Source organism: Giraffa tippelskirchi, chromosome 2, assembly GCF_054371585.1.
Source record: "Giraffa tippelskirchi isolate mGirTip1 chromosome 2, T2T-mGirTip1v1.2.pri, whole genome shotgun sequence".
NCBI lineage: Eukaryota > Metazoa > Chordata > Mammalia > Artiodactyla > Giraffidae > Giraffa > Giraffa tippelskirchi.
This window is the reverse complement of record NC_137276.1, coordinates 66,535,995-66,551,021: the sequence shown is the minus strand read 5'-3', so window position 1 is coordinate 66,551,021 and position 15,027 is coordinate 66,535,995. Positions and strand designations below refer to the sequence as shown.

The 15,027-nt window shown below is 51.3% G+C and overlaps 1 protein-coding gene across 7 annotated transcripts in view; it reads left to right on the top strand.

Moving 5' to 3' along the window:
* The window catches only part of COL13A1 (collagen type XIII alpha 1 chain), a 154,151-nt gene that overhangs the window by 35,887 nt on the left and 103,237 nt on the right, over positions 1-15,027 (top strand). Inside the window, exon 3 of one of the 7 annotated variants that reach the window (XM_081568254.1) lies at positions 13,297-13,304. The exons of the other annotated variants lie outside the window; for them this stretch is intronic. Coding sequence (XP_081424380.1) covers positions 13,297-13,304 — 8 coding nt within the window. The remainder of the gene's footprint in view (positions 1-13,296; positions 13,305-15,027) is intronic. 7 annotated transcript variants of the gene reach the window in all.

The window sequence follows — 15,027 nt, the reverse complement described above, 5'->3', positions numbered from 1 at the left end:
AAAGGAGAGAGGTCATGCCTCCAGAAGGGCACAACTCTGGCCTGTGGGGTTTGTAAATTTCATCATTGGTGAACCAAAAACTTTAAAAGGGGAGCCACACACTTCATGTACAATTCACATTCCTCTTGGCTCTGGTAGAGAATGGATTACAGAGGCGGGGAGCAGAGGTAGGGAGAGAAGAGCCTACTGTGGGTGTCCAGGTGAGAGGCAGTGATAACAGAGGATATAGGAAAAGAGGAGAGGCCTGGGCTGTGCTTTGGAGGTGACGTTGGCAGGCCTTGCTGCTGGGCTGTCTGCAGAGGGGGGAGTCAGAGAAGCGAGGCAGGACTCAGAGCTTTTCAGCTGGAGCATTGGGTTGTGCAGGGTGTGGGGCTGGAGCACGGCTGAAGCCCTAGGTGCCGGGTTCCTGGAGGCACGGCAGCAGACCTGGAAGAAGAGACTGGAGGGACAGTCAGTGGCATTGAAGGCACTGGCTACTTAAGGATCTTATCATTTACACACCCCCAGCTGTGGCATCTGTTGACTGGAGTGAGAAGTTGGTTGAATGGCCTGGTTTCACTTCCAGTTCATCAGTTCATGCCTGGGTTTATCAGGTGCAGAGAGGAGCCTGGGTTTGGGAGGAGGGAGAGATGGGCCTGTCTGTACAGTTGTGGAACACAGCTTGTTGGCTGGTGTGATGCAAAGGGCCCCCAGAGTAAAGATGTCCTGAGTTCCCCTTCCCACCACACGGCTCCCGGCGCACTTCCTTCTCCACTGACTCCTGCCAGGCTAGGGTGAGGGGCCCCCTTTGAAACTTGAGCAAGGTAAATTTAGGACAAATTCAGGAAGTCCTGCTTCTCACAGTAACTCGGGAGCTCAGGGACTGGTTACCCCTCGAGGTGCTCCAGGCTGGGAATGTCACAGGATCCCAAAGGGATCCAGGGGAAAGGACAAAATACGGAGCCCTAAATGGCTCTGGAGAGGAAACCTGGGATCTGAGTGACCTTTAAGTTGACGTCAAGGAGGAAACCAGTCCCGTGAGGCTTGTGCTGGCAGTGGAGCTGGGAACCTTCCTAATCTAGCTCCAAACCCCCCGGGCCCCAGAGCTGGATGGACCCCACACTCTGCCCCACTCAGTCCTCTCCTTTTACCCAGGAGGACAGTCCTCTGTCGTCCCTGCCAGAAACCCCACAGTGGCATCAGTGCCTTCATGTCAGAGTCCAGCTTGGCCCCATCTGGCCCCATCTCTCCCCACCGCCCCCCTGCCCACCTTACAGTCTCATGAGTGCTCTACCCCCATCTCTCCCTCTGCTCTCTGCTGAGAACACTCTTTCTTCATCTTTGCCTATTAACTCTCTCTTACCCTTCAGATTGGACCTTAGTTGTAATTCTGATCCAGGGAGTCCTCCCTGGGTCCCAGCCCCTCTCCCACCAAATGCCTCTGGTAAAACTTCCTCACAGCCTGCTAGTCTTCCAAGCATACCCTTATCCCACTGTGTCATCATGGCCTTTTTAAATGTCTGTTTCCCCTCTGCACAGGCAGCTCTGTGCCCTTCCCAACACCTGGCATGGAGTACATACTCTACAAACTATCATCTAAGGTGTCAAGCCCGGAGAACGGAGTTGCCATGCACACAATCACAGTAGCATCCTTTCGTTCATTCATTCATGCATGCATTCAGCTCGTGTCACAGAGCACCTGTTCCATGCTAGGACCTAGTAAGGTGCTGGGGACCCCAGGGCATGCAAAGCAAGTCCCAGAACTTACAGTTTAGTGAGGGAGGCACCTCCATCAATCCCACTAGCAGATGTACAACTGCAGGGGTGATCACTCCTACTAAACAGAGTACAGGCTTCCATGACAAACTGGAAAGAGTTCTCAGGGTAAGAAGGTCCAGGAAGGTTCCCCCAAGGAAGTGACCCTTGAGGAGTAGAAACTAACCAAGCAAAGAGGGGAAGGAGAACGTTCATTCCAGGCAAGGGAACCAGCATGTGCAAGGATCCTGAGGTGGGAAGGAGGGGGGCAGGAATGAGGAACAGGAGGAGCTGTGTGGCTAGAGCAGGGAGCTTGTGGGGAGAGAGTGACATGAGGCGAGGTTCATATTAAGGTTTTTGCCTTCATCTTGAGAGCAATGGGGAGCCACAGAAGGGTATTGAGCAGAGCTGTGACCTAATCATACTGGTACTTTGAAAAGTTCAGACTGACTTCTGTACAGAGCAGAGACAAGAAACTGGTGTTCTCACACCCAGCCCCCGCGTGACATCCGTATTCTGTACACCTGCCCGCTGAGGTCACTGCGTCTCTAAGGATTCTCTCCCTCTCCTCCACCTCCTGAGCATTCATCTGCCCATGCTCCTTTGGGCACTAGCATTATCCCCACACCGAACGCTGGCCCCATAGTCTCTACACCCTTGTCTTCAGCCGCCACAGCAGGCAGAGGGTACCCAGATGCTGGGGGGTTCAGACAAAGCCCACAGTGACTGGCCAGCGGCATTTACACCAGAGCAGTGGCCCCCACAGGCCCCAGGTCTGCAAACGTTGGAAGTCAGTGCCAGACACAATCTAGGTTAAATCTTCCCCGTTGCCTGGGCTGCAGAAACGCAGTGAGAGTAAACTGTTTATATTCTCCAGCTGCAGAGCCTGGGACCAAAGGCCTCCTGCAAAGAAATCGTGGCTCGTAGGATGTGGGAGGATGTGGGATCATCTCCTCCAGCACTCACTGTCACAGCAGGAGAGGAGGGCCCCCGGGAAACCCCGGGTCTCACACAGGGCAGTCACGCTGCACAAACTGTCAGGGGATTCAACTGGTGGTCACAGAGGTCACCAGCCTGCACTGGGGCTCCTGTGATGATGCTAAACTCCTCCCCATCACACCCACAATCTGGGAGTGAGAAAAGGAAATGGAGTTAAAGCCTGGTGGCTCAAAGCATGGGTTTGGGGCCAGACAATCCTAGTTGCAAGTCTTGCCTTTATCCCTCCTTGTCTTTGTCACTTGGGCAAGTTTCATAACCCCTTCAGTCTGTCTTCATTTACACTGAAACATCGATTACTACTGCCAGTAGCCACATGTGATTTGTTGTGTCTGACTCTTTGCGACCCCATGGACTGCCAGGCTTCCCTGTCTTCCACTACCTGCCTGAATTTGCTCAAACTTAAGTCCATTGAGTCAGTGATGCCATCCAACCATCTCATCCTCTGTCGGCTCCCTCTCTTCCTGTCCTCAATCTTTCCCAGCATCTTTTCTAATGAGTCAGCTCTTCACATCAGGTGGCCAAAGTATTGGAGTTTCAGCTTCAACATCAGTCCTTCCAATAAATATTCAGGACTGATTTCCTTTAGGATTGACTGGTTTGATCTCCTTGCAGTCCAAGGGACTCTCGAGAGTCTTCTCCAACACCATAGTTCGAAAGCATCAATTCTTTGGCACTCAACCTTCTTCACGGTCCAACTCTCACATCTGTACATGACTTCTGGAAAAAACCATGGCTTTGACTATATGGACCTTTGTCAGCAAAGTAATGTCTCTGCTTTTTAATATGCTATCTAGGTTTGTCATAACTTTTCTTCCAATTACACTTCAATTAATTACAATTGAATAAAGTTTAAAATCCATCTCCTAGGTCCAACCTTATTTCAAGTGCTTATGTGGTGACTGTGTTGCACAGCACAGATATAGATCATTTCCATCATTGCATAATGCCCTGTTGGACAGCTTTGATCTATAAAATGAGGATGATGAGGAGACTTATCCTGTGGATTTTGATGAGGATTAAATGAAATAATGAATGTCGAGCAACCTGACACAGCACCTCAGGCAGAGTAAATGTCAACCAGTGTTTACTGTGATGGTGAAGGTGGAGACAGGGTTGGTGACAGTCTGTTCATTTCCATGTACTTTCTCACCACCCTTCTGCATCTACCAGAGAGGAGCTGCCATCCAATAAAAAGGTACTAGAGTTCACTCTAATACCTAGCATCAATAAACCTGGGTTTATTTATCAGGAAAGGGGTGCTGATCCTTTGCTCTGGGCCAGGCTCTGTGACGGGTTTTCAGTAAGTCACAGATTGGAACAAGAAATTGTCCTCATCCTCCAGGAGTTGTTGTTGTTGTGTGTTAGTCACTCAGTCATGTCTGACTCTCTGTGACCCTATGTAGCCTGCCAGGCTCCTCTGTCCATGCGATTTTCTAGGCAAGAACACTGGAGTGGGTAGCCATTCCCTTCTCCAGGGGATCTTCCTGACCCATGGGTTGAACCTGAGTCTCCTGCACTGCAGGCAGATTCTTTACTGTGTGAGACACTAGGTAAGCCCCATCCTCCAGGAGAGATGCCCACAAATAAAGTGTAGAATGTAAAATGCACCCAAGGAGATTTAGAAGCAAAAAAAAAAGGGGGAGGGTGCTAGCAAACCCTGAGGGTGTCATTGGATGTCAGTCTTGAAGGAGCTATAGGGCTTGATTTTGGAGGGGAAGAGGACAGCCCAGGCCGGGAGCAGCACATGCCAACCCGTGGGGTATGAAAAGCTGTGTGTGCAACGGAAATGATGGACAACTCAGCATGGCTGGTGCAGAGGGCATGGGGCACAAGCCCTGTACTCAAATGCCAGAGACTCTGGAGTTGTGGGGTCGGTGATCCCAGGGAAGCTTGTAACTGTGTCCTGCCTGCCTGGGCCTCACTTCTGTTTCAAGTACACCTCCTTCTCTACCTGGAGTTACTGGGTCCAGAATGACATTCTCCATTTTCCTCTTGAACCAGCTCATTTCTCTTGTGTCCTCAAGCCTCAGGGAGAAGCAAATCTCACCCCTGACTACCAGGACCAGAAACTTGATCATCATCACTACGTCCACCCTGTCCCTGACCCACCCCCACACCTCCTGGCCCCCGGGTCACCAGGCATCAAGACCTACACCTGGGACTCAGCCTCCTTGGCATTCCCCATTGTCTGCCCCCACCCCACCCCACAGGGGGAGGACTTACTCTCCCCATTAGTCCTCTTCCTGATCCTTGCTGAAGCTTGCTACCAAATGCCTCTCCTCCATTTTGGTCCCTACCCCCTCCTCTCCAACTCACAGCAGTTTCTCAAAACTGCAAACCCAATCAGCACCTCCATTGCTGAAGACATTAAACAAACCCCCCTAGGATGCTCCCAAGATCTTGCTTCTTGCTCAGCCTCGTCTTTTTCTACATTCCAGCCACATTAACCAAGGCATTCCCCAACCTGCAAGCCTTCTTCACCCCTTACTCTCCCTCAGCCTTGCCCACCCTCCCCAGCAGGAATCAGCTTCAGGCCACTTAGTCTGGAAAACTTTTTCTGCTTCCTGCACCCACTTCCTTTCTCGGTGTTATCCCTGCTCCCTCCATTTCAGCCTTCCTCCACATCGACTCTGACATTTACCTGCACAATTATCACCCACTCTGCTTCAATATGCAGATAGGTGCCCAGAGCCCACACCAGACCTACAGCATCAGGATCTCTGAGGGTTTAGATAGGCGTTCCAGGTCGTCCTTCTGTCCACTGACTTCTGAACACGGCTGCTCTCTATACCAGGGGTCCACAACCTCTGGGCCACGGACCAATACCTGCTGTCAGATCAGCGGCAGCATTAGATTAGAAATAAAGTGCACAATAAATGTAATGTGCCTGAATCATCCCCAAACCATCTGCCTCCTTCCAGTCTCTGGAAGAATCCATGAAATCGGCCCCTAGTACCAAAAGGGTTGGGGACCGTGGGTCTGTAAGTGTCCTTTGGCGCACTGTTTTGTTCTCCTCTCTCTTTCCTCTGTTGGACCGTACGTTCCTGGGAACAGGAGCTAAGCCAGGCAGAGGAACGGAGCCTTGCTATCTGTTTCCCCAGTCCCTGCCACAGGATCTGGCCCGGAGCCCATGCCCAGTCGGTTCTGAATGAACCATTCCTGGACGTGGCATGCTTCCCTGTACCCTCCTCCTTCCAGCTCGTGCCGGAAATAACCTTTTATGAAGGCTTTTGTGAGAGGCTTGTGATCTCTCTGGGAGGCCATGCAGGTTTCCTTTGGTTACAGGGGAACTGAGATGAAGGGTGGTCCAGCCCTTGATGACAAGGGGCTGGGGGTGGCCCCGGGACAAGGAGCCTCGATGAGGCGGGGGTCTGGTCATGTTAGAGGGGGGTGGGGGAAGAGTGTCCTGGTTCCTAATCAACAGGAAGGGCCTTCTTCCTCCAGGATCACTTTTCAGCCCAGCTGCTTGGACATAACCTGAGCTGGGGTTGGGGCTGTGGGGGAGGGGCAATGACAGACCCGCGGATGGGAAGGCCAGTGTCTGGACAGACAGCGCGTGGCCCTGCAAGCCTGCCCAGCTCCCGCACACCCCCAGTTGCTGGGGAAAAGCCTGTCCAGGGAGAAGGCTCAGCCGGTCAGCACAACACTCTCCTGCTCCCCTCCCCCAGCCCTCTCCTCCCCTGCTTCTGCTCTCTCCAACCTCAGGGACATTCAATCCTTCCTTTGATGGACAGCCAAAAAAAGACTTCTTCCACATCCTAAATTTGTTAGCACCAGCTAATCATCTTAACCTTCCTCCCTCCTGTGCTCCCAACAGGCGCCTCCTTAAAGACACAGGGTGCTTTTTTGAATCTCAGCAAGGAGGCCCAGGAGGGACCAAATTCCCCACCCCCACCCCCAGATGTCCCTCCTCTGGGCAGTGGCTGCTGTTAAGAGTGGTGTGCAGTCATTTGGGGTGGGGGCAGTGCCTGCAGCTCTGCTGCCTGGAACCCTGATTCTGCCTCCATCATTCTTAGCTGGGGCTTTGCAGTGGGAGCTGCTGGTCTCCTTAGGGGCTCACCCGCCGGGAGCTACTGGAAGACTGAAGCCAGGCAAATCCCAGGCGAGCAGATGAATTCTTTTGCTCAGACACTCCTCCTCACCCCTCTCCTATTTTCTCCACTCTCTCTCGACCCTCTATCCTAGCCTCTCCCTCCTCCTCCAAACAGCTACCATCTCCTGTATGCCAAACAGTGTACAATGACCCAAGCTTGGGGCTTGACTCTTGCTTCTCTAGAACTCCAGGAAGTAGATGGTCTTATCCCCGTTTTACAGATGAGAAAACTAAGACTCAGAGAGGTGGAGGAATGTGTGTGTATAAAATCATCCCATGAGAGTAAGGGCTGGACACTGGACCCAGGCCTGACTCGAGAGCTGTGCTGTTGACCATCCTATCCCCAAACACACACATCTGCATTGCTCACACGTGCGCGTGCTTCAGGTAAAAGTGACTTACTACGATCTGTTCAATCAAGTCGCCCAGGACCAGGCACACAGTAGGTCCCCAACACACAAGTGCCCCTTCCTCCATCCTGTGCCCGTGCCTCTCTCTCTCCTTCTCTCCCTGCTTGCAACCCAGGTGAGAAGAGCCAGGACAGCAGAGAATGTGGCTCCGACCTCCTCCTGGCCCTAAGGCTCCCAATAAATAATGGGTCTGTGTATAAGCCTCTGGCTCTGCAGCATCTCAGCTCTGGAGGACAGGCGTTTGCAGGCAGGGGATTAGGAGCCCTGGGAGGGAAGGATGGGGGCTCCAGCCAAGGCAGGGAGAGGCCCCGAATCACTCTCCACCCTCCTCGTCTGTGACCCATAAAAGCGACCAGGCAGGCCCCACAAAACTAGCCAAGAACTTAAAGAAAGTTCAAAGTCCTCAGTGGGGGTGGGTGGGGGGTGTTGCTGGGGAGGGGGTCCTCCCCCTGCAGGGACTGCCTCCTGACCTGCAGGAATGGGAGCGCCTTCTGAGCACCAGTGTGTTTGGAACTCCGATGGTAAGCACGGCCCTTCTAGCCCCCTGGCTCCACCCTCTTTCCCCTTCCTAGCCTGTCTGGGTTCTAAGAGTGGGGTCGTCTAGGCCCAATGGGTTCTAGGATCATTTGCTCAAATTCTGTAAGTCAGGAGGTGAGGGAGCCCTTGGGAAGAGCTGAAGCAAGGGGCTCTGGGGGAGGGGGCAGGACAAATGCAGAGGTTGCCAAGAAGATGGATAGATGGCAAAAGAGTATCACGAAGCTGTACAGCTGGGGTTGCTGACAAAATGTGAGTGAACTGTGGCCTGAATTGAATTAAAACCACCCTGTAACAAACATCCTGAATGCATGTGATGGCCGAGTAACAAGAAACAAAGCTGCCGTTTACCGAATGCTTATTCAGCAAGACACTTGCATCCATATGTCCTGCCCTCACAACTCTTGCAAGTTGCTACTATCAGCTCCACTTGTAAATAAGGAGACTGAGGACCCAAGAAATTAAAAGAAACTTGTGGAGGGGGCCTCCCTAGTTACTGAGAGTCACTGGCAGTTGAACCCTGGTCTGTTTTACCAAATCTCATATACAATGGTTCCCAGTATTATAAGAAATCCTGGAGGGACTTCTCTGGTGGTCCAGTGTGAGACTCTGCTTTCCAATGTAGAGGATGCTGATTCAATCCCTAGTCAGGGAGCTAAGATCCCACATGCCAGTCACCAGAGAAGGCAATGGCACCCCACTCCAGTACTCTTTTGCTTGAAAAATCCCATGGACGGAGGAGCCTGGTGGGCTGCAGTCCATGGGGTCGCTAAGAGTCAGACACGACTGAGCGACTTCACTTTCACTTTTCACTTTCATGCATTGGAGAAGGAAATGGCAACCAACTCCAGTGTTCTTGCCTGGAGAACCCCAGGGACGGGGGAGCCTGGTGGGCTGCCGTCTATGGGGTCGCACAAAGTCAGACACGATTGAAGCGACTTAGCAGCAGCAGCAGCAGCAGCATGCCAGTCACAACTAGAGAGGCCCATGCCCTGCAGCTACTGAGCCTGTGTGCTCTAGAGCCCATGCCCTGCAACTAGAGAAAGCCTTTGCACAGCAACAAGAATGCAGTGCAGCCAAAAAAAAATGCTGGGAGTGGAAGCAAAACCCCTCAGTGAAAGAGGGAAGAGCCCGCCAGTTGTGAGCTGATTTTCTGTTTCACTTGGCTGGCATCTGACTCACCTGTCTTCCCTGCCCCAAACTTCCACTGTATCTTTCTGGAGGCAGATGGACAAGGATGTTTCATTGGAGCAGAAGGGGATCCTCCTCTTCTTATAAAAACCGAATGAAGCATCTCCCTCAGAAGAAATAACCGGTACCAGAGGGAAGCTTAAGGCAAGAAAGGCTCCTCTCTCACCTCCTATATCCTCCTCTGACCGCTCACCTTGTCCCTACATGTCATGGGCAGTGCTGACGTTTGTCCAGTCAAGGGCTACCGCATCCAGATGACATTTGCTCCTGCAACACTGTCCCCAAGGGGTACCCTGTATTGCCTCTGTCCCCAGCACCCAGTGTCCCTTTACCCTCCTCTGCCTGAGCCATGCCAACAGATCGTCTCCTTATTCTCCTCCAGCTCAGATGGACTCAAACTGCCTCAAAAACTTTACCAAAAACAAAGAGAAGTTTCCTGGCTGGCAGTCCAGTGGTTAGGATTCTGTGTTTCACTGTCAATGGCCTAGGTTCAATCTCAGATTGGGAAACTAAGATTCAAAAAAAAAAAAAACCCAAAAGAGAAATGTTAAAACCAATTTTTATTATTATTTTTTCTTTTAGTTGTGCCGTGCAGCATATGGGATCTTAGTTCCCCAACCAGGGATCTAACCCATGCCCTCTGCATTGGGAGCACAGATTCTTAACTACTGGACCATCAGGGAAGTCCCCACACCAATTTTTAAATGTCTTAGAATGTTAAAAGTTTCTTAAATCGCAGTGCGTACAAGGAACAGTTTCCTGACCCTAACCCTGCAGAAAGTCATATGCAGGCTTTAGCACTGTTCCTGGTCCCACCAGAGAGAAGAAGGGCGTTCACTCCCCTTGAATCTCTTTTCTGCTTTCTCCAGGAGGGCAGCTGGGGGCTGGCAGAGATGCCCTGTTTGTCTGACCAGGTGCTAAAGAGGACTGGGGTCACAATGCTAACTCACCATTTCCCTCCATCCCCCCATGGAGACCACGGGTGGGAACTGAGCTAGGCAGCCCTTCTGCCCCATCTTTGGGAAGGGTTGTGGGATTATTGCCTCACGGTGGCAGGTTTCTATTCTAATTTATTTTAATAAGAGAAGAGGATATTGTTTCTCTTTTTTTCACATCTCTTTTTGATCCTGGCTTAGCCCTAGCCCCCCTCCCACCAACCCTGGCCCCAATCCTGCAGACTTTCTGACCATAGTAGCATGGGGGGGGGGCCTGTTTCTTCAGAAGCCAACTGTGTAGTCTGGTGTCATGTCCAGGGCCTGGTTATAAGGAAGTGTCTCCTGACATCTTCCCAGGCTGCCTCAACCTGTCCCCAGGGTCAGTCACCACTCTCATCCCCAAGTGACTCTTTTATGGGTGGTTTTTGTTTTTGTTTCCATCTGCTGAAGTCACAGTGTTCCTGGACTCTTTCCAGGCCTTGCCCGCTGTGCGCTGCCTTCAGGGGATTTCAGCTTCCCCACATTGTTCTGCCCCAGTGCCTAGGATAGGCCTTCATTCCCCAGCCAGCTTCCAAGGGAGCTCAGAGGTCAGGAGAGTAGCTGGATTGACCATCCTTCCCTCCAATGTATAATTTATTAACCACTGTCTCCATTAGGGGCTATTGGCACATCAAAGCAGTATTTGTAAAGCCTGGGAAAGTGGTGACAAAGACAGACATTAGATGGTAGCTGCAACTATACCATAAAGTCTCTCTGGGTGAAGTGGAGGTAGAGGGAAGAGGATCACTTTTGTTCTTGATTACAGCAAAGACCAGATGAACCCCAAGTGTCCACATTGCCTAACATGAATTTGTGGTTTGACTCATGACATCCTTGAGTTTAGGACTTTGTAAGTTTGCATTGCATGGCGCAGTACAGCAAAAAGAGTAGATTCCAGAATCAGCAAGATCGGGATTCACATCCCAGTCTTGGCATCTGGGAGCCGTGGGAAACCTGGCTCACTGTGGAGTCTCACAAAGGCCGAGCTTTACTCCCAGACGGATGAGAGCTATAGTGCTGCTCTTAGAGGCCTGGAGAGGGGCCCTAGGGCCATGTGTGTAAACTGCATGGCACAGGAGGGCACTCAGTGAATATGATCCCTCACCCTTCAGGACATGTCCCATCTGGGGACCCTTTGGGGACCCTCTGGTGTCCACCCTCACTTGGAGGAGGCTGCCTCTGATCAAGGCTGTGCTTGACTTAGTGCTGTTGCCATAGTGACTGTGCGCTGACTTGTCCACTGTCTCCCACCAATGGGTGAAAGGACCAGCTGTGCTCCTATGATGCTGAGGGGCTGAGGCCGATGGGGTGCCCTGGGAAGCTGACTTTGAAACAGGGGAAGGGAAAGGGAGGAAGCAGGAGTGGGCAAAGGGAGAAGCTGAGCTGCAGTGCAGTCTCAAGGAAGGCCCAGCCCACCCCAGGGAGCTCTGGCACTGGGATGGCCCTTCAGTGCTGCCCCAAGTTGGGCTCGGGGGCAGGCCCACCGTGAGGGGCCTTGGACAAAGGGATTCTGTTTGGCCAAGGCAGTTCATGAAAAGCACTGACAGTGAGGGCTGTGTGGCAGCAGCACCTCTGCCTTCACTGAGGGAGCCATGCATCCCCCCGGGAAAGGCCAGTTCCCAGGGAGTTTCTGCACTGTTCCTGTGTAGAACTTGGAGGTTGGCCAGACTCAGCAAGCATGTCTGTTCCCCTTCAGCTCTGACTTGGAGGATTCCTCAGGTTCACAGAAGTGGGAGAATCAGCAGGTGCGCCTCCCTACCCTTAATCCGAAACCTGGACACCTTAAGGGTTTCCCAGTGCACTTAGGACAAACACCAAACACCTTGCTCTGACCGCCAAGGTCCATTTGGGGTCTGACATTTGCTTGCCTTTCCTGCCTCATCTCATGTCAACATCTCCTTTTTTTCCTCCCAAAGCTCTAGGGCAGAGATGCTTAATAGAATTTTCTACAATGATGAAAATATTTTACAACTGTCCTATTCTATCCAATACAGTAGCCATTAGCTACATGTGGCTATAGAATACTTGAAATGTGGTTAGTGAGACTGAGAACTGAATTCTTTATTTAATTTAATTTTAATTTTAATGACCACAGGTGACTAAAGGCTACCGAATTAGACATGGCACCCCTAGCTACAAAGGCCTTTTTTCTGTTTTCCAGACACCCAAGTTTGTTCCTACCTCAGAGCCTTTGCACTTGCTATTTGGCTTATATAGAATAATCACCATTTGGACTCTCTCACACTGGCTCCTTCTCATTTTTGAAGTTCCAACTTCAGTATCATCTCCTCAGGAAGGCCTTCCTCCACCACCTAAGCTAAAGCATTTTCACATTTTCTCAAATTCCAGCCTCACTTCATTACATTAACATATTTTAACTTCTTCATAGCAGAGAAATGGATTTTTCTCATTTATTTCTGATTTCTGTTTGCTTATCACTTGCAACTAGAAAGAATAATAACAATGTAAAAATCTAACATTTACATACCACTTGCTATATATTGGGCACTGGTTTAAGCACTTCACATATATGATCTCACTTAATTCTCACAGTGCCCCCCTGTATCCATGAGGACACTGAAGTCAGAAGTTGACTTGCCCAAGGTCTCACGCCAGGACTCTGTCTTGTTCACCTCTGTAGCCCCAGCATCAGCTCAGGACAGTGCCTGACACAGAAAGCAAGGGCTCCATAAGTAACCATTGACTACGGGCTGGCTAGGGCTCTGCTGGGCTCGTGTGAGCCCAGGATGGTCTCCAGCCCTGGTGTGGGCAGCAGCCCTGTAGCTCTGTGGAACCACAGGCTGAAACAGTGGGCTGGAGGTGAGGTCATGGGTGTGGCCTACAGTCATACCCACCCAATCCTGGAGCCCCCAGTGGGCTGAGTGGGAGAGGAGTGGGGACTAGATGGGTGAAACTGGCAAACTTCTCCCGGGCAATGAAGTTGCTCTCAGCCAATGTGGACTCCTAGCAACTGAGGCTGGACGGGGCCGGGCTGGGGCCAGGCTGGGGCTGGGCTGGGGAACGGGGCTGAGCTGGGGCTGAAGCTGCTTAGTCTGTGTTTATTGTGCTTTTCTGGTGCCTCAGGCAGAAGGGGACCAGAGCTTTGGAGACCACCCAGCCTTTCCTTCCAAGAGAGTTCTCACGCCCGCCGGCCCCCCACCCCATCCCGCCCCATGGAAACCCTGGCCTCAGGCTGCCCAGCTGCAAGGGTGGGGTGGAGGGGCTGTGTATGATGGGTAGAGGCTTCTCTGCTGTTTTTTCCTGGGAATCAGCACCTGATAAGATGGCCTGGGCTCCTGGCCCGCCCCCCCACCGCCGCCCCCTCTAAACAGCATCTTCTCTTAATTAAAAAGTCAGGCAGGGCCTCCTGTTGGGAAGCAACATTCCATAAGGAGGGGACACTGGTGGCCACCAAAGAGGCTTCACCCTCCCCTTGATGCCCTGTCCCCATTTCCTGTGGGCTCCGCATCCCACCCCCTCTCCACGTGCAACTCCCATGCCTGCAGGCAGGGCTTATGGACATGCAGGAACCTTGCAAGAGGAGCGTGAAAAGCAAGTGTAGGTGGCCTGGAGTAGGCTTCCCCACCTCCCAGCTGAGGGACAGCACTTTGAAAACTCTCAAGAGTTTATACACATGTGAGGTCAAAAGCAAGGGCAGAAAGTCAGAGTGGTATTCACACAAGGTTTCATATCGACCCAATAGTCTTGCTTCCTTAGCCTAAGAAAAGTTATCAAAAATGCTAAATGTACAAAGATATTCGTTGTAGCATAAAATATAAAAAACATAGAGACTTCCAGATCTAGCAGCCAGCAACTCTAGGCCAATCATGGTATATTGTGTAGTCATTTAAAAGATGTCATTTGGAAGGCGGCCCGAATGTGGGAATGTGATTACCTTGTCGTGTTGAGTGAAAGAAGCAGGCATTCCCTATTGCGTGCTGGCTGGTTTCAGCCCTGCCTAGGTATGCATGTGAAGGAGGATCAGAGGGAAGAAGGGAAAATGGAAACAGTTGTGTGCGAGCAGGGGGCTCGGGGGGGTGATGCTTTTCTTTCACAAAATGTCCTTTAATGTTCCTGAAGAGCTGTTTTAACAATAAATAAATGCCAGAAAAACAAACCAAACTCTTTTTAGAAAGCAAAGCCAAATGCAGGATCCAAAGTGTTTTCACTCTTCTCAGCTCAGATGTATCCAGTTCCTCGGCCCCTCTTCACCACAGCCATCCCGCGGCCCCAACACAGACCTGTGAGGTCACCCAGCTCGCTTGCAAACCAGGCTGGCCTCCCAGCCTGTCTGGGTTGGGATACAAGACCACAGACAGAGCCCAACTTCATCCTTTCTCCTTCCTTCTGTCTCTTCTCCTATCACATGTTTAAGGCTCTTTCAGTTCAAAAGATAGTGGTTTCCATCTATCTGTGCTTGCCACCAGACTCTGGTGAGAGCTTCTGCATCCTCCATTTATGAGAGTTCTGTCCCGGCCAAGGATGGCAAATATGTGTATTTACAGGAGCCAGCTGTGATTGACTGGTTGTGGCTGCCAAAAGTATGAGAGGCAGCATAGAGATAGATTAGTTATGTCTGCCCTGCGCCCTGGATAGATGAGCAGTGGTATGTATCCCAGGTATTTTCTATCCCAGAGTATTCTGGTACTACAAATAGGAGTTTGACATCTGGACTTTCACCTCAACCCTGCCAGTGCGCCCCTGTAGAATCTTGGGGACTAAACAACTTTGTTCCATATAAGGAAGGGTGGGTGTGCCCAATTCCTTAGGGAGTGTGCTGGTGTGGAAAGAGAATGGATGGACTCTGCAGTCTGATGGGCCCAGGAGAGAATCCTACCTCCATCATTTATTAGGTATTTAACCTTGGAAAATCTATTTAACCTTACTGAGCCCTGGAATTTTCATCTGGTAAATTAGAATGTATGCAGATATACTGTTGTTATGGGGATTAGAGCTAGTGAATAGGAAGTACCCAGTCTACTACCCAGCACTCACTAGCTGTTATCCTGATAGGAGGGTTTGGTGGTACCATCCAGGCAGGTGGCATGGAAGAAGGCCCATGCCAGAATGCAAGTCTGCTGCCCCGGAGACT